The 25,173-nt window shown below is 40.9% G+C and overlaps 1 protein-coding gene across 17 annotated transcripts in view; it reads right to left on the bottom strand.

The window, feature by feature from the left end:
• ABI3BP (ABI family member 3 binding protein) overlaps window positions 1-25,173 on the bottom strand; it is a 292,204-nt gene that overhangs the window by 46,128 nt on the left and 220,903 nt on the right. For 14 of the 17 annotated variants that reach the window (XM_066578216.1, XM_066578254.1, XM_066578277.1 and 11 more), the window contains 7 exons: window positions 20,142-20,231; window positions 19,210-19,299; window positions 17,646-17,735; window positions 11,270-11,380; window positions 7,280-7,348; window positions 2,436-2,456; window positions 316-528 (listed from right to left, as the gene is read on the bottom strand). In XM_066578216.1, the coding sequence (XP_066434313.1) occupies window positions 316-528; window positions 2,436-2,456; window positions 7,280-7,348; window positions 11,270-11,380; window positions 17,646-17,735; window positions 19,210-19,299; window positions 20,142-20,231 (684 nt within the window). The remainder of the gene's footprint in view (window positions 1-315; window positions 529-2,435; window positions 2,457-7,279; window positions 7,349-11,269; window positions 11,381-17,645; window positions 17,736-19,209; window positions 19,300-20,141; window positions 20,232-25,173) is intronic. The other 3 variants (XM_066578234.1, XM_066578294.1, XM_066578303.1) reach the window with 3 other exon arrangements.

Below are 25,173 nucleotides of genomic sequence, written 5' to 3'. Positions count from 1 at the left end.
TATGCACAGGATATGCAAGTCTTATCTCTCGGATTCCCCCAACCCTTGTCCTGCCTGGTTCTGTGGGTGCTACTACAGTAGAAGTGGCTGAAATTATGCAAAACAATCGAGCTGGCTTAGCTATACCGTTTCCATAACTCCCATAGAGGAGAATGGGCATTACGGAAACAGCGAGCTATGCTTCTTCTGTCGTTCACATGTTCCAATCAGATGTTTAATCCAATCTCAGCCATATGAGGCTGAGAAGGGAATAGCCCTTTGATATTTTATAATATCTTGCAGGTTATTGAAGTAAAACATGTTCCTTTTACTAACCAGTAGCAGAGTCATTGTCAGGCTTCGTCCAATTCAAAACAACAAAGGATGAACATCCCTCTACAGTTACCACGGTAAGATTAGTCGGTGGGTTCTGAGGAGGACCGGTGATTTCCTGGTTGACATCCTCCTCTTGTGTCGGAAAGTGCTGAAGGGTTTCTGTGATGGAGCACGGTACGGAATCATTCTTGCTCACGTATACTACATGGGGAGCTGTAGAAACAATAATTCTTTAAGTATTGCTGAAATTAAAATATATTCAATATGCAATATAAAATGTGTGCATTTTTCACTGTGGTTTTGTTAAATAAGACTTTTATTTACCGAGTAACTAAGTATTCAGGAAAGAAGTGGGCCAGCACAATGCACGCCTAAACGAGATCCACTTCTAAAGGCCCTTTTACACGGATCAATATAGTCGATATCAAGAATGCTCTACTGAACAAAAGTTTGTTCACCTGATCCGTGCCCTATGCAAACAGGACAGCAAATGCTCACTTGTTTGTTGGCTGAGCAAATCTTTTGTGCTGCCTCAAAGATCATTGTTTTTGGCAACGCATCTCTTCATGTGAACTAGGGATGTGCTTCTCACTGAGATAAAACTGAGTAGGAACGAGCGACTGTCTTGGTGGTCATTAGCCCTCATAGAGTTTTTATTGGCCTGTGCGAAGGCCATTTAAACAGCGCCAATATCATAGATTGGTGCTCTCTGTCTGGGCTCATATCGAGCCATGCAAAAGGACTTTTAATCAGAAACATTTGCACAAATCTTTTAACAGAGTTTATTAAGAAAACATTGATGATGAACTACCCCCAGGTTAAAGGGGATGTCTCCACTCGGTGTCCTCCCATATTAGAGTACAAAGCCACTGTAAACAGCAGTTCTCACTCTAAGGGCAGCTTCACATGGACTCATTTGCAATTTGCATTGAATAGAACCCATTGATTTCAATGGGTTCGTTCACATGTGCATACTTTGCGTGCACATTTTCGGCTTCGCAAAAAAAGATAGAACATGCTCTATCTTTCTATGAATTTGCGCACCAAAGGTCCCCATAGAGGCCTATGGAGGTGCGCAAATGTGTGTGCAAAACTCAAGGAGATGCATGTAACACTGTGTAATTCTGCTGGAAAAGGAACACATCTTGAACTATTTAGCCATTTCAATCCGTGTGTTTGTTTGCCGCGCGAATGAATATGCCCTTCGGGCAGAAAAAGTGCCGATACGTGCACAAAAGCACTTCGTTCAGTGTGCGAAAAAAGCCCATGTGAGGCCGCCCTAAATGGTTTGGCAAGATCATAAAGGAAATAGATAACAGTTTACTTAGATGGATGTCTGTCTTGTAATACTGGAGTTTATGTACATGAAGGTAACTTCCTTTTGCTATAACAGTTCAGCAGTCGGACAAATTCCTTCATTATTATTAATATCAATAAAAGTGGTATCTTAAATGGTGTATTGCACTTAGAAATAATATAATAATAATCTCTATTTGTATAGCGCCAACTTATTCCACAGCTCTTTCAAGCATGGGAGAAACACAGACAATACAACAATTACATGTGATATACAATCAGTTTGAAACAAATGGGGTAGGAGTGGTACAGGAGGTACAAGAGGGGGGGGGGGGTAATGAGGTATGGGGAAACACACAGTATGGGAATTACATGTGGTAATCAGCTATTAGAAAGTAAATGGGGTGGGGGCGGTATGGAGGTGAAGGGGTAGAGGTCGAATGTGATAAGCAGGGTGGAAGGTGTGGGAAGCCATAGGGAGGGGCAGGGGGACTAGGTCAGGAGATTTGATATAACTCCCTGAAGAGGTGAGTTTTTAAGGCACGTCTGAAATTTCGTGCATCGGGAATTGTCCGGGTGCCTTGGGTAGAGAGTTCCAGTGGATTGGTGCTGCTCTGGTAAAGTCCTGGAGGCGAGCATGTGAGGTTCGTATTACAGGGATGTTTAGTCTCAGTGTGTTAGCGGATCGGAGTGAGCGGGCTGGGTGGTGTACGGACAGGAGGGAAGCGATGTAAGGTGGCGCAGTGCCATGGACAGCTTTGTGGGTGAAATTATGGAGAAAAGCATAACTGAAAAGAAAATTGCCACTTGAAAGCCCAACCTACTTTCTGCGTGTTTCCGAAACACTGTTGTAGAAATAGAAGGGGAAAAAATGAAGTTTTCCAGCAATATGGGCAGCATAAAAGGATTTTTTTTGTTTCAACTTTTAGTAAAAACATATATAAAAAAACCCAGCATGAGTATTTAAATACCTATCTTTAACAGCTGACACCAGGCCACAATGGCAGGAATCAGCAATAACTTCGATCCCTGCCATCAACCCTTAGGATTTCTTCTTACTATGCCCTACCACAGGATGGTTGTAAGGGCCCCTGCACACTAGCATTTTTCACACGATATTGCTGCGTTTTTTAAAATGTGAATGTCAATGGGACTTTCTAATGTTAGAAATGCATCGCACAAATATCGCAAACACAAACTTGCAATTTTTGTGCGATGCATTTTTAACATTAGAAAGTCCTATTGACTTTCGCATTAAAAAAACGCAGCAAAATCGTGTTAAAAAATGTGAGTGAAAAACGCTAGTGTGCAAGGGACCTATAGCTGTGAACCATTGCAATGTTGAAGAATTGCAGTACATTGTGCATGCAAGCAGATGACTTCTGGTTCAGGTCAGCTATTGAGACAAAAAAAAATTTAAAACGTTTTATTAATATTAATGAATTAAGAATATGTTAAAAGTTTAAAAAAAGCCCCCTCTCCCAGTCATTGCACAAAAAAATTGGTATCCACACATCCGTAAAGGTCCAATTTATTGTAATATCATGTTATTTATTGTGCGTGGTGAAAGCTGTCAGAAAAAAATACGCAATGCCTTGAACATTTTTTTTTCACCCCATGTCCAGGAAAATACTAAAAAAGTGCATCAAACAGTTGTATTTACCCCAAAATAGTACTGGTAAAAATTACAGGTCACCCCACAGAAAAAAGCTCTCACATAATTGAAAAAGTTATGGGGGTCAAAAGATGAACAAAGGTCTGAGTTATACACACCTATGGAGTGACTAAAGGTCTATACCAGATTATACATGTAAGGGCTTCTTCACACGACTGTATTTGCGCATGTTTTTGTGCATGTAAAATATACAAGCACAAAATACAGAAAATAGAACTTATTGATTAGATGAAGATGGACCTCAGAAAGGATCTTCTTTTCTCTGCCACTGGATGCCAAGGGAGCGGGTTGGTCACCTCACTCTACCTTGGGTAAAGAATAACTCGCTGAATTACTCCTCCTCTACGACCACAGAACTGCAACCTTTTCTTACTTACACCAGGCTAAGTCTGCCTAACTGTTCTCAGACACTCCTATTTATAACTTTTCTTTCCTTCCCGCACTTTCTGAACTCCTCCTCCTGCATAGGGACCAATAGACTTGCTTCCTCACCCTTGGGCTGTGCACCAGTAAGATTAAACCTGACTCTCAGCCAATGAGAGACCAGCTGACAACAGAGTTGAGCTCTATGCTTAGAGCAGAAGGGGAGACACAGGGTCTCTCCCACAGATGGCACTTTCTGGATGGGACAGCATCTAGACAGAACAAGTGTACCATGAGTGTTCTGTAGGACCTGCTGGGCCACTACACTGCCATCTAGTCCGAATCTTTTGACTGAGGATTCCCTGACCTACCTAGTAGAAAAAATATAACCAACAAAATCTACCTTAAAACACAGAAGAAATTTGTGTCATGGTGTTAGGGGAAAGATTTCCCGTTCAAATTCCCGGACATACCATTAATCCTCGATTTTCTTCAAGATGGCCTAGACATGGGCCTCTCTCTTAGTAGACTAAGGCCTCATGTCCACGGGCAAAATATGATTTAAGATCCGCAGCGGATCTCCCGCATGCGGATCCGCATCCCATAGGGATGCATTGACCACCCGCGGGTAGATAAATACCCGCGGATGGTCAATAAAAGGGATTTTAAAAAAAATGGAGCATGAAAAAATCTGGACCATGCTCCATTTTCGTGCGGGTCTCCCGCGGGCTTCTATTGAAGCCTATGGAAGCCGTCCGGATCCGCGGGAGACCTAAAATAGGAATTTAAAAGTATTTACCCATCCGGAGCGGACCGGGAAGGTCTTCTCTTCCTCACGGCCGCATCTTTCTTGCTTCGGCTCGGCGGATGTGCCCGGCGCATGCGCGCGGCACGTCGACGACGTGCCGGCGACGTGCCGCCGGTGTGACGAATTCATCCGCCGGCCGAAAAAGAAGATCCGGCCGTGAGGAACAGCAGACCTTCCCCGCCCGCTACGGATAGGTAAATTCTTTTAAATTCTTATTTTCAGCCCTCATGTCCGCGGGGCAGGAGGGACCCGCTGCAGATTCTACATGTAGAATCCATAGCGGGCCTGATTTTCCCCGTGGACATGAGGCCTAAAGGTTCAGGTAGTGCTCCTTAGTGCATTCTATGACACTAAACTAACGGATGTTAGATGGATCGCTAGTAGAGATGAGCGAACCTACTCGTTTCGAGTAATTACTTGATCGAGCACTGCGATTTTCGAGTACTTCCGTACTCGGGTGAAAAGATTCGAGGGGCGCCGGGGGACGGGGGAGGCGTGGCGGAGCGGGGGGTAGCAGCGGGGAACAGAGGGGAGCCCTCTCTCTCTTCCTCTCCCCCCCACTCCCCGCTGCAACCCCCCACTCACCCACGGCGCCCCCCGAATCTTTTCACCCGAGTACGGAAGTACTTTAAAATCGCGGTGCTCGGGCGAAAAAGGGGCGTGGCCGAGTAGGTTCGCTCATCTCTAATCGCTAGATTCCTAAAAGAAGCAGATAGGTTAAAACCTAGAATTATTAACTTATCCCCCTTATGGAATTTGAGCTGGGTTCTCAGAGCCCTATATACAGTATATCAACATTTGAACCCTTAGACTCTATTCCCATCAGAGTCTACACCCTAAAGATGGCATTCTTATTAACCATCACTTTGGCACAGAGGGTAAGCGAGCTCCAGGCCTTATAAATCCATCAACCATTCTGCAGGGTCACCAAAAATAAAATCATTTTTAAATTAGCCCTTCAATTGTACCTAAGGTAGCATCATCCAGGTCCCAGGATATAATAATTCCCTCTCTCTGAAACAACCTGAAAAACAACCAAGAGCAGAAGTTTCACTGCCTTGACGTCAAGAGAGATGTACTGCAGTACATCAGCTCCACAAGTCAGTGGAGGCTGGACAGAAATCTGTTTGTCCAGCTCTTTGACCACAATAAGGGGAGGTAGGCGGCTAAAAGCTCAATTGCTAGATGGATCCGCTTGGCCATCACCGAAGCCTAAGTAGTGCTAGATAAAGCAGACCCGGAAGGGCTTAAAGCCCACTCTACTAGAGCAATGTCCACTTCATGGGCAGAACAAGCACCCGTACATCCCCCCCCCTTCCCCAAACACTTTACTTCGCTTTTTTAAGCATACAGCTATAGGTAGTTATTTCAGTTAGACTCCTAGCCTTGTCTGTCTGTTATAAACCACTGAGGAGGGTGAGAAATGGGGGAGCTTTAAACCTCTCAATGTTTTGCTGTCCTAACAGGAGGAGGCGATCTCAGGTGTGCTGTCGTAGCGACTTCCTGAAAACTGATTACCAGGAAGTCTAATCTACCATTTTTTTAAAACAGTGAACACCATCACTTATTATATTATGCAAAATATCATCTTGATGTAACAAGGACAGATGGCGTTTTACAGTATTATTAATCTGGGTATATTGGGGAGAATAGACAGTAGAAAATAACAATCATGGATTCCACATTTGACTTTCCAGAGGGAGAAAATAAATATCAAAACCTAAATTTAGAGTCTGCTATAGATTTAGTCTGGGCAAGAAGCTTGCTGGAATAACCCTGTCCTTCCAATCTAGCCCGAAGCCTCACACATTCCTGATTGTAAGAGTGTTCAACAGAACAGGTTCTGTTTGCTCTAATAAATTTGCCAATGGGCAAATTGTTTATAATGTGGGTAGGATGGCAACTTCCGACTGGCATAGAAAATGTTTAATGAGGGAAGCTTATTGGATAATGGAAATGTGTTCTCATTCCCCTTTAGGATTGAGCACCAAATATGATCTTTTATATTTTTATTGAGAATTTCCTGCATTTGTTGGCTTTTTGTATGGAAAATCTGGTATGGATCTTTAGTCTCTCCACAGGTGTGTATATCTCAGAGCTTTATTCACATATGATGCATTCTGTAATCAAGGGCGTTTGCCTGAAACATGTCTGCCATTGTTTTTACATGGGTTGTGTAGCCCATCTCATTTTAAACATGCTTCTTCAGACGACCATATGCGCAAATACACTCGCCTTAGTGCACATGAATGAATCATTTTTGTACACGGATTGGCGCATAGTAATGTATTTTTTGCGCTTGCATGGCATGTTTCATTTTAAAAGACCATTTAGCCTAATAGGGTCCAGATGTGTTTTTTTTCCAGGGGTTTTGAGAACCGTATTGCGCATTTCCCAGGTGTTGACTGCAAATATATTTGCGCATCTCTCATAGACTTTTATGCCCTAGTTGTGCAAATATACATGGAATTAGAGCAGGCCCTACTTTTTTACGCACACTGCAAATGTGCGCACAAAAGACGTTTATGAGAACGAACCAATGGAAATCAATGGGTTCTATTCTCTGTGTTTTGCGCACGAATATTTTACAAGCACAAAAACATATGCATCGGGTAAATACATGTGGACATCGCACAAAACTCATTCGATAATCTCATTTGTGTGAATAAGCCCTTAATTCCAGACTGTGCAGATACCTTCTGAGCTCCAGACTTTAGTGTCCTGTATATAACTCCATTTAAGGTGACAGTCTCTTACTGCAGTACATGGCGGTCTTTTAAAGTATAATTTCCAATATTTTAATTATACAAATAGTTACTTACCTATGAATCTAGTTTTGCCCAAAGCATCGATATCTGATTTTGGAGCAGGACTGAAAACTGTGGAATCCACTGAAAATAAGAACATAAGATTTAGGATATTTCTTTTTAAAACACATAATTCAAGGCTGAGTTTGCAATATAGGGAATGGAACTGGGGTAGGAGCACTAGTGGGTTAAGGGACACTTGGTTGAACAAACACTGGTTACAGTAATGTCATCTCCTTCTTCCACATATCCTTTGTAGTCTAGTTATTTTCTGAAGCTACCGATACAGTCAATGGCAATAATGAAACAGGACATTTTGCTTGGGGGTTTATCTTGTTATCCACATATTAGATACCATTCAGAGGAGTAACTTGAGGTTTCTGGGCCCTATTGCTAAATTTGCAACAGGGCTCCAAGATATAAAGTTTTATTCACAATATTGGGCTCTCTATATGGGGAAGAAAGACCTTAGGAACCCCCTAAGGCTCATGGGTCCGGGTGCAACCGCATCCCCTATAGTTATGCCCTACCATAACGTTCACCACTAATCAAAACACATCGATAAGTGTTGTTTTGATGACTTCAGAATGTTTTTTTGATTTTTAATTCAACTTCAAATATGATTGTAGATGATTCGGATATAGTAGATCTGAGCTTGGCATAACTGATTGTCATATGCAATATGTATGGTTTCCATAAGCCTATGGTGTATGTTATTACACACATTGCATGAAAAGGCTAAGAAATATTGCTCTGTTTTATCCTTATGCATCAAAACTCAAGACATCTTTTAACTATATGTAGCCAACAGCATGCACATCTATTGCTATATGTTGCCCATCTACTTTCACAATACAGACATTTTAGTACACATTTGTAAACTACATTTTTATATATACATGTATTCATGATTAGACTGTTTTTGTTCCCCCAGATTAGAGTCTGGCTTCAATGGAGAACATTTCTGTATTGAGCTTGCCAATGGCACACTGAAAGAAACACCCAACTGACTGAGATCATTATTATTCCTGGATGAACACATGCCTAGAAGGAGAATGTCCTTTTCAGAAGTTTTCCTTCCCTTTAATGTTACTATTTCTTTCAATCATTGTTTGTATTTCTGTACCAAGATGTTTAGTGGAACGTCAAGAATTGTTCAGACTATCTGATCTAATGTGGAACTGGAAAACAGCACCGAATACATTGTTTACTTTTCCAGATTAGTTTATTCCTTAGACAGGCATCTTTTTATTTCTTCAAAACTGTTTGGCAGAATCAAAGGAATTCCTACGGCACTTTCCTATTATGTCAAAAAAGTCTGAAAATATTTGCTTTCTTCCTATGCAGAATCATGTCTGTGGTTTTGGACATAGTTTAATTAATTAGAGTCACTGAAAATTGAAGGGATTTGTTTGCTACACTAAAAATAGTACAGTAAACATCATTCTAAATGGAAGTCCATTCTGCTTCATAAAACTTCAGGGCAACACGATGTACCAGACCTGCTACGTACATAAATGACTTCAGAGCCTCCAGATGGAATTTACTGACAGTTTACAGAGCTGGCCATGGAAGTGCCATCAGCCACCTTGCAGAAGGGGATGCCACACATAACTGCACCTGGGACTTGTGATCACCACCATTCGTAATTGTGTGGTACTACTACTTTGGCATTGTATAGTATATTATTCTGAGAGTATCAGAAAGATACAAGGTATTTTAATGTGAAGCCTGCATCTTGTTAACATTCTCTGTCTTGTCAGATACATTTACAGTAATTAGCACAATACCAAAAATACAGTCTAGAACAGTAACCCTGTGTGCAGTAAGTGCCATGTCAGAGCAGTGATACTGTAACCATGAGATTATGAAGGTAAAATACTGTACATGCTTCTAGGTGGCTGAAGAAAAAGAAAATGTTAGTTACTTTAGAACAAATTTTCACAGTGGTTGATCTGTATAAAGACAATGACATAATATACTCACCTTATTAAAATATACAAAATAAAGATACTTGTGACAAGCAGCCATTAAAGAGTGGTAAGACAATGCACACAAAACATTATGATTTTGCAGCACAGGTAGGGAACTTGCTGGTGAACTGCATATGCATTCCTTAAACTTTAACATGGTTCATTTAGACTGTACTCCACATTTATGGCATGCACCAAATTGGATCATTTCCACCACTTTATATTCCTTATTTTTGGTCCCACACAAATGGATGGGGCTTAATTCATGCCAGAAAATGGCATAAATTATAGAGGACATCTACGCTAGCTCATAGCTGGGGTAGATTTCATTCTGAGGGGCATTGCCAGTTAGAGATGTGCTTCATTTTTTAAGTAATGTGTACCTCTTAATACATTAGGTGCATCTTACTCTAGCGCTCTATTTATTAACCCTTTGCAATCCAATTTTGGATTCATGGTTTCCTAGGGGGCTTTCTCTTTCTACCATTATACAATGGCCATCTGCTGGCTAGAGCCAGTACTGCGGTATGGGACATGCTGGAGAGGCCACCGACAACAGAGCAGCCAGTAATATACAGTAAGAATACCCTGCCGGACGTCGTCCGACATCAGAGCTGAACAGGCTTCAATCAGAATGTCTTCAGACGCCAGACAGTGGATTGGGAAGGGTTAATACTGCTAAATGAAGCACCAGTCTTAATAACTGTGCCCCAAAGACTGTTAAACTAGACCACAGCTTTGCTTGAAGCCTTAATATTTCCTAGATTTTACCACTATTTATTATATTTTACATAATTAGCCAACATTTTCGTCATAACCAATTCTAGGTTGACTTTTCAATGAGTTATTAAAGCCTTATTCAGGTGAATGTGTTTGAAGCCTCTTTTAGGGAAGTTCTGTATAAATCATAATCAATGCATCCATTTTTGGAGCCAAATATTTTACAGTTGTATTTCAAATAAGCGGCATGTTTTTATTTTGTCCATATTGGTAAATTTTTTGTGCAAAATAACCATTATGTCTTTTAGTGTTGACATCCAAATTTAGTCCACTGTAATACTGGAGAAAATATAGCTGAAAACATGGATGAAAATACAACTAAAAAAGACAACACATAACTAAAAACCCAATCCGAAAACTAATATGGACACAAATATGGATAAATGAATTGCACATAATATGTCCATATTTGAACCATATGAGACCCCATCCTGATGCATGTCATGTGCCCCCACAATACTGTAATGTGGTGGCTAAACACAATGGAGCACAAGAGTCAACATAGGAGTATTTGATATTCATGTATATAGTTCCAGAAATTAGTGCCACTGTGCCTAATTTGTTGACATTGTCTTGTGCTATGTTATAAATTACCGTAGATACCATATTTTTTGGTTCCTAAATAAGCTTAAGTAAGTGAAACACTACCACCATACCGTCACCTCCTTTGAAAATAACAAAACACAAAACCCTCCACAGACACTCATAAAGCCTAGCAACACCAGCACCTTGCACCGTTCTCTACTGTAAACTATTACATGGACATTATAGACATTGCCGAGTTGCCACCTTTACAGTTTCAATCCAGGCAGTGATATTTTGGGATGTACAACATCCAGTTTTCAGTCCGTTGTTTGGGTGTCAGTGGCTGTGAAATCTGTATAGTATAATTCTAGGTTATACTAATGTGTTTAGTTTCACACTGTCCTGGTATTGTTCGATTATATGGCTTCCAACTTTTCAAAAGGTGGCAACCCTAAAAGCTAAGACTTATGAAGCGTGTATTAAAGTGGACCTGTCACCAAAAAAGTGTTCTATTTAATACATGTCCTATTCTGATTGCCTCCTACATAATATATCAGCCAACCAGTGCAGTATGAGGTAGGACACGTATTCTGGAATATTTATCGGGCATGAGACTGAGGCGTAGCCTCTTTTGAGATTCAAGCGTACAAATCGCCAAGGTCAAAGTATATGAAGATGAAAGGTCCACTTTAACTGCCCATGGTGACACAAGAGCTCTCCATCATACCCAGATCTTCCTCTTGAGCAGGTAAAGTTGGCTGCTTCATTGTTGACTTTATACATACAATTTTGCACTCAGGCTTGGCAGCTGAAGGAGCACGTGGTATCAGAATATCCCCTTGTTAAAGAAACAGGCACTTGTTAAGACATCAAAGATATATTTCTCTATAGTAAATAAGTAACTCTACGTGCCAAAAATTGCTATAAACAAAAGTGATTGGCAAAACTACTATGGTCCAAATGTTATGTTGAAGACCAGACTGCAACGATTTCCAAAAATGAGAAATACTAAATAGGGTAGTTTATTTAATGAGAAAAACATAATTTATCTACGTGGTGTCACTAGCTTGAATAAATAACATAAAGAGAAAATCTTGGCTTTTCATTAGTGCCAAATCTTAAAAGGCAATGTACTTTTTTTACACTGTATTTACTACTCCAGGAAAGAAGAATAGTATTTCCAGCTACATGAATTGAGAAATCTGGGTGTAGTTATGTTTTCCATCACTGCTGGCAATGTTATGTATACTGTACACAGTAAGAAAATCTTTATACTAAACTGGCAGCTTGCAATTAGAGTCAGATATGAATTTTGCATCTTTAAAGGCTATGTACACCTTTGTACCTTTTTTAACATTTTTAATAAATCATGTGTTTTTGCAAATGAAACCTTTTTGTAATTGGTTTTTATTAAAACATTGTGACTGTTTGATTTCTATGCTTGCATTGTTTTCCAAGACAGTGAAAACTGAAGGACTGAAATATTGGCATAACCTGTCAGTGAGTGTAAACTGAGGGGTTGTTTCTCACCCACCCATAGCCTGCTCCCTTGTTATGAATGACCATGTTGTGAGGGGTGCATATAATAATAATAATCTTTATTTATATAGCGCCAACATATTCTGCAGCATTTACAAGACAGGGGGAATGGAAACAAAACCACATTTACATGTAGTAATCAAGTAATGGAGACAATAGGGGTGAGGGTCCTGCTCCAACAAGCTTACATGCTACAAATAATGAGGTGATACAGCAGGTAAAGGGGCTGAATATGTGCAAGGTATGGCGAAGTGTAGTGTGTGGGATGCTATACAGCAAGACAATGGTCAGACTTAGGCCGCCTGCAGACGAGCGGGTCGGATCCGGCAGCGAGAAATCTCGCCGCGCGATCCGACCCCAGAGCCTGCAGGGGCAAGCGCGTACTCACCCGCGCCTGGCGGCCCCGGCTCTTTGATGTGCCGGCTGCCGCGCAGCCGGCGCATGCGCAGACCGGAGCCGGCGGCCAGGTGAGTGCGTGCTCCGCACAAAATTAGAACATGCCGCGGTTTGTTTGCCGCGCGAGATTTCGCGCGGCCAAACCGCGGCCGTCTGCATAGGAGTGCGTATTGTAATGCACTCCTATGCAGACTTTCAGCGGCGGAAATCCCGCGGGAAATCCCGCGGCGGGATTTCCGCTCGTCTGCAGGCGGCCTTAAGCCGCATAGTGGCTGAATCGGTATGACTGTAGGGAGCAGATAATTGCGGCTAGCAGGGATTGCAATCAGTAGGACAGAGATCATGTTATCAGGCGGAGTAAAGTGGATTTGGTTTAGGGGATATGGTATGCCTCTCTAAAGAGGTGTGTTTTTAGACACATAGAAGAATTTCTGAGACTCAGGGATTTTCTGCAGTAGCAGAAAGAAGGTAGAACATTGTCATTTGTAAGTTTATGTGAGTCTTCCACACAGAGAAGTGCAGTCCATGGAAAGCAGCCTGTCATTGCTTAATACATTCACTTCAAGTCATACGTGGTAAAAGAGGATAAAGAACTTGCAACATGTCTGGAGCAAGAAAAATACTATTGAAGATGGCTGTATTGGGAGATGTGGCAAGATGCTAATAATCACATCAGCCCCCATGTCCTATCATCCTGTGCCTTGTAGTACTACTGACTTGTTGTGCTCTGTTCACCATCTAGATAATCTGCCCCCCACCCACCTGCCCATAGTACAATAAGGCTTTGTTTTTAGTGGAGCTCATGTCCCACCACCTTGTAATTTGATCTAGAGATAGCATTTTATTGTAATCAACCTCATACATGCTTACCTGTTCCACCACAACCAATCTATCCCCACTAGTAAATCAAACAGACAGAGACATACTGTATAGTATTGAGAGCGCGTAGTTATGCTACACAGTTTCTGAAAGAGGAGAGGGGGCGCTGATCTAGTTCTTGTTTATGATAGAGACCAGCTGATCAGTGATGGGAATGCCCCCCAGGCAGAAACCTGAATGTAGGACATAATGCAATTCAAGTATGAGGGTTTCCAAATGCATGAGTAGGAAAACTCAATAAAAAAAATAGATGAGTGCATCATTTTTTCCTGCAGGGTAAAATATGTGTAGATTAATTTTTCATGCACAAAGGTTTCCATAGCCTTTAAATCTAATATCCTTTCTGCCATAGGGTTAGCACCTCCTTAAAAAACGGAATAGAGTGTATAAATGTATGTTAACAGGTTCATTAAATTGCTAGTGCTTGGAAACATTCTAATGAACTTTTAAAAGATGAACACAGAAAATATACATATCATATTTCAATTTATATAGATGGAATCACATCAATTCTATAATTTACAATTGTAAACCGAGCCACAGAGTTTTCATTGCCAACTCAGGAGAACATTTTAATTACTTTGTGGGAAGCTGGATCACATAATTTACTGCGGTGAATGCAATAATGGCAACGTATTTGGATTCTGCATTACTCAGCAGTATTTCTTACAGGGTGTTGTATTTATTAGTTGTGTTCAATATAGAAAAAAAGCTAAAATTCAGGGAAATAAGATATTGTTTTCAGTAGCCTGAAGTTTGGTGAGTGAAGTGTTTGTTTGTCCACTGATGCAAGATATGTTGCAGTAAAGAGCCAGTGTGACTGAAGATTAAAATGCAAAAGGAGAAATGTGTTTGTTGCTGCAAACTGCAGATTTGTAAAAGGCCAGCTGCCCAAAATTAATGAGACTGTCTTTGCTAAGGGTCCAAGCAGAGGTCTAGAGAGTATTTCGGTTTGGAGGACAAACAGAATCAAGTGTGGTTGCTATGGGAAACAACCAAAAGGAGCTATGTTGGGCTTGTCTACAGATGATCTATTGTATGTGCAGATGTCCAGTGGCAAAGTGGCCAGTCATACCCCACTGGAGTGTGATTGAGTCCATAAAGGAAAGTGGGCTGCAACAGACTTTCAGGGTGGCCGTAGGTGCAGTAAGCAGAGGGACTATTGCTGGAGGTGCAAAGGTGCAGACCAATGTGTATAGACTATAGACATTAGCATTTAAGGAAAACATATCCGAAGAGTATATTGATAAAAATGTGTTGCGTGAAATTTCATCTAATGATACTGACACAGCATTGTTATGTGATAAGGTTAATGGAATGTTTTCTTGTTCTGTGTATGAAATGCCTAGAGGTTATTCAATGGAGAATGCAGAGTTCGAACTGGCTAGTACAGAAAGCTCAGCTACATCCCATGTGGGAATTAGATCAAGTGTAATAATAAAAAGATTGCATGTAGTCCTAAGAGTAAAGCAAACTAGAGTGAGGTGTTGCCAGTGCAGTTTCCTGTGAAACTAAGGTGGTTGTTAGTAGCAACCAAACGTCCACTGGGAGAACAAATAATAATAAAAATGAAAAGAAGAAAAAGAGAAAGAAGACTGCATCTCGTAAGGCAGAAGATGTAGTCAGTAAAGACCATGAGGTCCAAAATAGAAAAGGTGAACAGTTGCTTAGAGTTTAAGTGGAGCTTGTACAGATGAAAGCTTACATGGATATTCTTTTAAAGGCCAAAATGATTGCAGAAGAAGCATGTCATGCTGCAAATAAAAAATATGAGAGGCAGCTGAAAAAGTAGATTTCCAACTTGTGTCTAATTGCAGGAGAGACTGAGAGAAAAAGGCTACTGGCAGAAGAGGAAATAGGAAGGATCGTGAATAAAAAGCTGACTGCTGTCAATGAAGTCGCTCAATTGAAAACAGAAGATGCGATTACGATTATCTTAAAGGAGAATGAGCACCTTAGAAGTGTAGCCAAAGCTGAAACTGATCATAGATTATTACTGGAAGAGCCAACTGCTCAGTGCAAGCAAGACTTTGAAAAATTGAAAAGTGACAAGAAATTTGAGGGATATCTTTCAAAGTCCCATGAAAAGATGCAAGATCGCAATATGCAAATGAGAGCCAAGAAGTTAGAGATGACCCAGTTGAAGGAAAGCTTAGATAAGAAAGCTAAAGTAAATTAAACCCAAGTAAAGCAGCTTAAACCGAAACATGCCCAAGCTATGTAGGAACTGTATGAACACTTGGAGCAAATGAAATGGACTCTGGAAAGTGATCGTAATGAGTTGACCAATGTGGTAAAGGTACTTCTGAAAAACTAGAGTGACTCTGAAAACAAGAGAAAAAGGGTAGAAACTCGACTTCAAGAGCTACAAGTAAAAATCACTGAAGGTGACAGTTTACAAGCAGAGCGGTCTGAGGAGGCAAACAAGCTGCAGGTGGAATTGGAATCTCAGATTCATGATTCTCAGAAACTTGTGCTGCAAGAAACTCGTCAGAAGCTTGGCCTTAGTTCCAGGCTGAAACAAATGCAAGATGATAGGAATGCATTCCTTGAGCAACTAGAAGATGAATAAACCAATAAAAATTTATCAAAGCAGATTTCAGCACTTCAGTCTCAGGTGTCAGATATGAAAAATAAAATGGAGAATACTGTGTCCTTGGATTCTGTTGAAGAGCAAAAGAGAAAAATGTAAAAAGGGTTAGAAGCTATAAATCCATGGTATGAAGAAAAACCAGCTGTTTAAGATAAACTAGAAAACACTAAAACTAGTCTTCAGCAGGAATTAGAAGATATTAATGTGGAGCTTAATCACCAACATCAGATTGTGTCCAAGTTAGACAAGAAACAGAAGAAGTTTGATCAGTTGCTTGGTGGTGAGAAAACAACTTCTGCTAAATATGCCAACGAATGTGACCATGCGGATGCAGAGGCTCGTGAAAAAGAACCAAAGCACTCTCCTTGGTATGCACCCTGGAAGAGTGTGGAACATATTGAGGAAGCTCCTACTTGGAATGATGAACACACAGAAGATCCCCGAGCATGGAGTTTTGACCCTGGGGGGTCAAGTCCTGTGAAAACAGTCAAACTGAGACTAATTAGCTGGGACAGCTGTATGGGTGTGGTTGGAGGAGTTATAACCTCCAGTCACACTGCTGCCAGGAGGGAAGAGAATAGAGATAGCTCAGAAGGAGCTATGGGGACTGCAAGCCTGAGGTCCGATGCAGACTAAGCTGTGGGAATGCCGCGAGTCTTACAGGGAACGATGCTCCCTAGACTGACAACCTGGTTGGGTACAGTGTTTGGACATTGCTATGTCATGTTGTGGCATTAGGCCAATGTGATAGGTCTGAAAGCCTATGTGAAGTTAGTAGCCAGATGGTTTGGATTTCTGTTATGTAATGAATGTGTGTACTGTGACCAAAGCAACAGTGCAAAGATTGTTACCCTTGTTATCTATTCTGCTACCAAAAAAATGGACTTCCTGAGTTTTACCACCAATTCTGGCATAGACATTGGATACTGAGGTACGACCATCCATCTTGCTGAAGAAAAGGTGGCATCCCAACAAGCTCAATACCCTCAACTGGCTAGAATCCAATTTTTATACACAGCGGGAAGGTTAAGCGTATTGTGATGCCTGTGTTTAACATATAAATGTACATTGGAGTGGATACAGACAGTAGTGGATCCCTGTTAAAGAAAAATATGTGAACCCATTCATCTCTCTCCTAGGTTACAAGCAGAGCTTTCAATACTTTTAGTGCCATAGTTTTTCATATAGAATGGTTGTCTGTCATTGTTCAAGCTTTCCAGTGGTTTCTTACCATAGTCCACAGTATCCAGTGTTTTTGTCTTATTCCATGACCTTCTCTTGTCCATGTGCTACCACCTGTAGCAGATTTGAACTGGTAAACCACTTTCTCTGTATTTGCCTAACACAAGTTTCTCCCATGGAAAAGACTTGACTCCAAATAAAAAAAAAGGATGATGGTGGTCCCTCTTACCTTTAAACTTATTGTGCAGCCTGACAAACTGAACATTCAGCATAACCATCCATATACATTATAGATTATTTTCACAGTCACATTTCTCATAAAATCCATAGTTTTATTATGGACTGCTGAGATATTCTTCACAAACATTGGTGAAATGTAAAGAACTTTGAAATATTGAAAATATATTCACATGTAGTTTCATACAAATATTATATATGAAAATATTACAAACATCCTGTGAATCCTGTAAAAGAAGTCTCATGAATAGCATTTAATAGAATGTTATTCGTATACCTTTATTTGCTGGCCTGCCTGGCACATTGGTAGCTGGAGGCTTCCTATGTATGGATGTTGGTCTGACGGGAAGAAGTGGTGGTGAGGATACTAGAAGGATAAAGGAAACAAAGTGGCTATAACCAAATACATCAACAACAACCTTATTTTTAAAATAAGTAATAACACTTTTTACATAGTTATTAAAAAATATATTGGTTTATACCTCTTAACATAGCATTAAAACCACTGAGGGATGAAGGGAATAACACTGTTTATCTAGTTACAATGGCACCTATCAAGAGGTAGAATATATTACGCCACTTCAGTTCTTGAAGTTTATGTGTTGAAAGCAAGAAAAATAGGCAAGTGTAAGGATCTGAGTGACTTTGACAAGAGTCAAATTGTGATGGCTAGATGATTGGTACTGTCAGGGCTCAAACCTACAACCTCTTGTGTTCCAGTTGGCAGCTCTCTCCACTGGGCTATCGAGGACTTGGACAGTTTCTTTGCTGAAACCTAGCCTTGTTCCTGATTTTACTTCCTATATAAGCCTAGCCCTGCTACTCCTTCAGTGCATGATTATTGTGCTCCACCAACTTGATCAAGCTCCTCTTCCTCCCGCTCATCTGCAATTGTACCGAAACCTACTTCTGCTGACCTCTGGCTTCCATTTGCCTATGCTTCCATCTCATCCCATTGTACTGCATTCTGTAAATTCGTGATAATGACTCCCGGCTTCCTTGACTACTCTCAGCTACTACACCTGGGCTCCAATCCAGCTCCGGTAAGGGACAGAGAATTTCCAACACAGCAGGTCTTATTGAGTGGTACCTTATTGTGTTGCTCAGTATTTCCAAAAAGTGGTCACAGGAAGGATAAACAGTGGACTAGTGGCAGGGTCATGGAACCCCAAAACTTATTGCCATGCATGGGGAGTGAAGGAGAACCCATCTGGTCCAATCTCACAGAAGAGCTATTGTAGCACAAATTGCTGAAAAAGTTCATGCCAGCTATGATAGAAAGGTGACAATGCACACAGTGGATTACAGATTGCTGTGTATGAGGCGTCTTAGCTACAGACTACTCAGAGTGCTCATGTTGACCTCTGTCCACCACTGAAAGTGTCTACAATGGGAATGTGAGCTTCAGAACTGGACCATGGCTCAATGGAAGAAGGTGACTTGGTTTAAAGAAGCATGTTGTTTTATGCAACATGTGGATGACCTGCTGCATGTGTATTGCTTACCTAGGAAGAGATGGCACCTGGGTTCACTATGGGAAGAAGCTAGCCAGAAGCAGTGTGATGCTCTGGGCAGCGTTATGCTGGGAAACATTGGCGTTTTTGCATTCACGTGGATGTTACTTTAATACGTACCAACTACCTAAGCATTTTTGCAGACCAAGTACACTCCCATATGTCAGTATTCCCTAATGGCTGCAGACCCTTTTAGCAGCACTACAAAAACTGTTCAGGAACTGTTCACTGTGCAGAAAAGCAGTAATAAAAGCAATTTAATTAGGTTAGCTGAGCTCTGCTTACATTTCATCAATGTTTGCACCCAGTAACAATTGTAGACCATACCTGAAACACCTGGTCTTCCTGTGACATTGGTATGTGGAATTCTTCTACGTATAGAGGTTGGTCTAACAGGTAGATGAGGTGGTGATGATACTGGAGGGGGAAGTAAGGATTTAAAGACATTTAAATGTGCTATAAGAAGTTTATTTACACATTATTTACATTACTGTACTACTTTATATTAATTGGATAACCTGTTTTCTTCCAGAATCTATGTGTTAGATCTCCATGAAGACTATAAAGATGCTAAATGCTTTTTTCTTGTTTTCTTGTCTGCACCAAATATGTGCAAATGATTGTTTACCGCTGACATTTGAGGTATTTTGGGTTTAAAAGGGTTTTTAAAGGGATGTTATAAAGTTCAGGTGGATACATCAAGTCCTTGGAAATAAACATGCTGAGACAAGGCTTTCCTGGCCATCAACTGTAATCCCATTAGCTTTATGTTCAAAGCTATGGACAAACAATTTGTAAAAACACTCAAGAATTATTATACTCAGGCCTCATTCACACAGCCATACGCACAAAACGCTGCATGGATCACACAACACTTTACCGTCGTGGGAGCCGTCGATGAGACGGCTATTACAGCGTATGGCAGCAATAGTGCAGTGCGCATGAGAGCGTATTCGCAGTGTGAATTGTGTCTTTTTTTAATTCCCCGCTCTGTCTCATAGCGGCATTGCCCATATGCAATGTATTGCGTATGGACAGCAGTGCATATGCTACCCATAGAGAAGAATAGGGCTGTTGCTGCATGATGCGCACTGAAATAGAGCATGCTGCGATCTTTTACACGCAATGTTTACACGCTAATGTGAATGGATCAGTGAAAATCAATGTACTTTCATTGATTCCATTCACCGAGTACTTCTTGGCCGTGCATTGCATACATAATCTGCAGTGACATCACATTTGTGTGAATGAACCCTTACCTGAAAATGCTCTTCTTCTAGTAGTGTTTGGTTCCATTGATATATTTCTGCTAACACCAAGAAGCTTTGTATTATCATATATATTTTCGCCTGAAAAACAAATCATAACGTAGACAGTTAATGTAGATTAGAGCAAGACATAAATATAAATGACAAAGATAATACTGCGACACTGACCCATTTCTTTATGCCTGTGGCTCAAGGTGACCTTTGCTCATCACAAGTTACAAATCATAAAATTGTGATATTTCTATGTCTGGCAAGGATGATGTACACCACACCATACAGCATCCAAGGAGCAGGCCCTCAGCTGAGGAGACAACCTTGTCACAGGGCTCTACCATCTCCTCACTACAGGTGGCTAGGAACCCAACCTTGTTACTGCAGGGGAAGACCAGCAATTCGTAACTAGGGTTACCTGAAGCCCTGTTTGTCACTCGTGATGCCAACGTTCCATCCTCTGCAGCGGATCACCCGGATTGAATAAAGTAGTCCTCACACAGAGTATTTTCTGAATGAGAACCGTGAATTTTCAGTGCTGTCCGTTTACTTAAACTATTAATCCTTTACAATCCAATTTTGGATTTAGGATTTCCTAGGGAGCTTTCTCTTTCTGCCATTATACAACGGCGCCGTCTGCTGGCTAGAGCCAGTACTGCAGTATGGGACATGCTGGAGTGGCCCCCGACAACAGAGCGGCTAGTAATATTCAGTAAGAATACCCTGCCGAATGTCTTCTGACATCAGAGCTGTACAGCCTTCAATCAGAATGTCTTTAGACGTCAGACAGTGGATTGGAAAGGGTTAAGGTAGGATCAATAAAATAGCCTTTGTAAAAAAACAAGTTGTAGGGTTTCATGCAATGAGGATTCTCAGGCATTTGTATATCCACAGTCTAAGTTATCTGTCTGATCTCTCTCCTGGCAAAACTCTCTCTCCCCTGTCATACACTCACTTTTTCCTCGCTGAGCAGTGGTTTTTCCATATCTCTGGATACATGCAGTACTTGCGCTCTACTCCCATGAGTTTCCATCATGTTCTGGCTTTCATTTGCTTTAAGGTTAGCGGCTATATGGAGAGTTCCTAGAAAGGCTAGCCTCTGGCATGAGCAGCAGACCATCTCTCCGTTTCCTCCATCTCTGCTCCTCTCTCAACTCTAGGCCACCACCAACTAACTCTCATCTTCTCTAACTAACTTACCAACTACAGACACCTCTCAATCAACTCAACACATCACGTGGACACAGACCAATCAACAAATAAATACATTTTCCAGACAACACCAGACATGACCAGACATTAACCCTTTCATATCTGCAAACTCCAATACACATATCTGATGCATTCCACATTTATGACTGTAATACAAGACAAATATAAGACATGTATTCTGAGGTGATGGAGGGGACCCCTAACTTTGGGCCACTATAACCATTGCTCTCTTCAAATCAAATACATATTTATAAAGATTACAGCTACTTGTCAACGTCACTAAGCCCTGATCTGTATACATACAGCTGTATAAAATATAGGCTTCTGTGGTTACATGTTGTTGTCTACTTGGCTCCTATTCTGGCTTTTAATTTCTTATTTAAAAACAAAATAGAACATTAGATATAATTTAACTGCTACATATCTCTTTTAACTTTTTTCCCCTATTATTTAGTGCAGTCCAGGGATGAGCAACCTGCATCCTGCACGGTCATCCTGTGTAATTTCCATCCATTAAGATAATAATTTTTATTTATATAGTGCCAACAAATTGCACAGCAGCTTACAGATCAGAGGCTACACGAACACTCAAATTAAGACATTACATACAGTAAAAAACTAATATTTGAATAGAGATGAGAGTCCTGCTTCCAATCTATGAGGAAATAGAGACGACATTGGAGAGGCTGGAAAAAAAACTGAAATTACACCATTGTGTTTTTAGGTTTTCTTTTACAGGGTTTACCATAAGGTATAAATAAAATGTTACTTTTATTCTGCGGGTCAATACAATTACATCAGTATCAAATTTATATAGTTTTTTTAATGTGCTACTATTAGAGATGAGCGAACGTACTCGGTAAGGGCGATTTCGCAATTGAGCACCGCGATTTTCGAGTACTTCACTACTCGGGTGAAAAGTACTCGGGGGCGCTGTGGGTGAGCAGGGGGTTGCAGCGGGGAGTGGGGGGGAGAGGGAGAGAGAGAGGGCTCCCCCCTGTTCCCCGCTGCTACCCCCCGCTCCGCCGTGCCTCCCCCTGCCCCCCGGCGACCCCGAGTACTTTTCACCCGAGTAGTGAAGTACTCGAAAATCGCGGTGCTCGATTGCGAAATCGCCCTTACCGAATACGTTCGCTCATCTCTAGTTACTATCTTTCCACAATAAAAACACTGCAGCGCTGCATTTTTAATTTTCTGCCAATGGAGCTATGTGAGGTATTGATTTTTGCATGATGAGTTGTAGTTTCCCTTTGAACTATTTTGGGGTAAGTGTGACTTTTTGATCTTATTATTTTTTTTTTGTAACACAGAAAGATGAATGAATAAAAAAATATCAATTTTTGCATTGTTTTTTAAAATTATTTTTTTATGCCCTTTACTGTGTGGGACAATGGATATTATATTTTTATAGTATGAGTTATTACAAATGTAGTGATATATGTTTATTTTTTCTACTACAAAGGCTGTTTGTAGAGAACATTTTTTTTTTCTTTTCCCCTTTTTCTTTTTAAATTTAACTTTATTGAACTCTTTTGTTCAACATAATTTTTTCTCTTACAAGTGACTTGAAGATGTGATGCTTTAATCACTGCTCACTATATAGTGTACATTTGAACGGCCAGCTATCAGACCCTGCTGGAGTTCTTATAGGGGTTTCCCAGGAAAAATACTATTGATGACCTATCCTCAGCTGGGGTCTGTTGCTTGGGCCCTTGACGGATCAACTGATTGTGCGCCCGCAATTACACAGGGGTCAAAGAGTTAGTAGTCTGCTCTGACCTCTGTGTAGTGGCCGACACTTGTAACTGCAATCACGGCTCTCATTGAAATCAACGCGAGCTGCTGTATATGCAGGCATAGCTCTCGTTGATTTTAATGCCGAATTCTTCCAAATGCCAAGCTCTTACTGGGTATTTCAATTTTGAAAATTTTAAATGGTCATGTGATTCTAAGTACCATACTGTACCAGGAGAAGTTCCAGACCACTGGATGCTTGAGCGAACATTGTATTTTATGAAATGATGACACAACTAAATTTTACAACAAATCTCTTTTATTGACCCCACCAACAAAATTCTTTACATGAATGAGCTTTTATGGTAGTATTGTTTATGCAGGACTACTGTGTATATATATATATATATATATATATATATATATATATATATATATATATATCATGTGGTAGAGTAAACATGTGTATTTTTGACAGTAATGATTCTGCGTAAAGAGGTGTAAAATATTTGTTCACGTGCTCTAATGGTACAAATGCTGCTCTACTTGCAGTGTTACAACTGCATATTAATTTACTTACTGAAATGACCACAAATTACCAGAAAAAAACTAGGATTCATTTTACCGTTAATCCCTTTTCCATGAAGTCCACCATGACTGCACACATGGAGGCTGCCCTCTTGACCTTACTGGAACAGGAAGAGGTGAGTTCAAAAGACTACCTCCCACCACCATTCTCCAGTGACTTCAAATTATCACAACGGACATGTGGCCCAATTTTTTTTATTGTTGCTGGAAAAACAACGTATTGTTATGTTACATGCATAGTATACAGTAATCTACCAGGGTGGGTAAGTATGTACTGTCATGATGGACTTCATGGAAAAGGGATTAACGGTAAAATTAATCCTAGTTTTACCATTTCGTGCATCCTGACAGCACACATGGAGGCAATAACAGATTATAACAGTAACATTAGGGGGAGACCACGAACTGGATGATCTTCCACCCAAAGGTCAGTTCTATACTAGAATGGAGATCCAAGCGATAAAGCTTAGAAAACGTGAACACTAGACCATGTTGTGACTTGCAATTTGCTTTGCTGAGGCCTTCAAGGTTCTAGGGCTTAGTCCCTTATCTAAGTCCTCTTGCATAAATTCTAGAATTTTCGTAAAGTCCAGGCTGCCCAGATCTGGCCTATCTGATCCGCACCAGTTACAGAATGTCTCCCATACCCTGGAGTATATAGTGGAGCTAGAGCCCTTTCAGCTCTTAAAGAGAGTGGTTATTGCCTTGAACAACGGTCCTTGGTCTCTCAATCTCTGCTTTGCAGCAGCCAAACTGCTAATTTCATCCCTATAGATCTCGTGACAGAACACTGGGTCCTGGGACAAGAAGTCCTGCCTGACAGAGGGTCTAAACTGTCAGTGAGTACCCCAGAATTCGCAGTTATCTGGTTCCATCTCCCCGAGACCTGAGAGAGTCTACCCCTATGGCCTTTCCATTTTTATCTGGATTCAGCTGTGTTGGGCTAAAGAGGGGGCTCTTGCAATTTCCATCTTTTCCCTAGGCTGGTACACCTCTTTATGAAAGGAAGGATTCCTCTTGGGTAGGTAATCGGTGGGGAAACTTTTTCCTATCTCCCGCTTTCTACAGAATCTTGTCTAGTTCTGGCCCAAATTAATACTCCCTGCGTTTTTGGCTGAAAAGCATACGGCCTCTGCCAGAAATCTGGTGGCCATTTTAAGCAATGAAACGCACTTCTGCTACAGACTGTTTTCTAGCCGTGAGAACCACAGGTACACTAAGCGTGCCACAGAGGTGGCAGCTACATTTGTTTCTAGAAGACTGGATGTAGTCTCCCATGATTTCATGGGGTCTTTCAGCTGGAAAGAATGCTCAAACAGCAAGGATGGCTTCTTGATTACTTTGGCCACTTGTAAATGAACTTTGGGCTCTTCACTTCAGAGTTCTGTATCTTCTGGTGCGATCTTTAGCCTATCTTTAGACTCTGAGGAGATAGGCAGCGTTTTTTCCTGCTTTCTCACATTCGCCTTACAAGGTGTTTCATTCACTGGGAAGACTT

Source organism: Eleutherodactylus coqui, chromosome 1 (genome assembly GCF_035609145.1).
Source record: "Eleutherodactylus coqui strain aEleCoq1 chromosome 1, aEleCoq1.hap1, whole genome shotgun sequence".
Lineage (NCBI taxonomy): Eukaryota > Metazoa > Chordata > Amphibia > Anura > Eleutherodactylidae > Eleutherodactylus > Eleutherodactylus coqui.
Note: the sequence above shows the minus strand (reverse complement) of the source record. Positions and strands in the feature narration are given on the sequence as shown.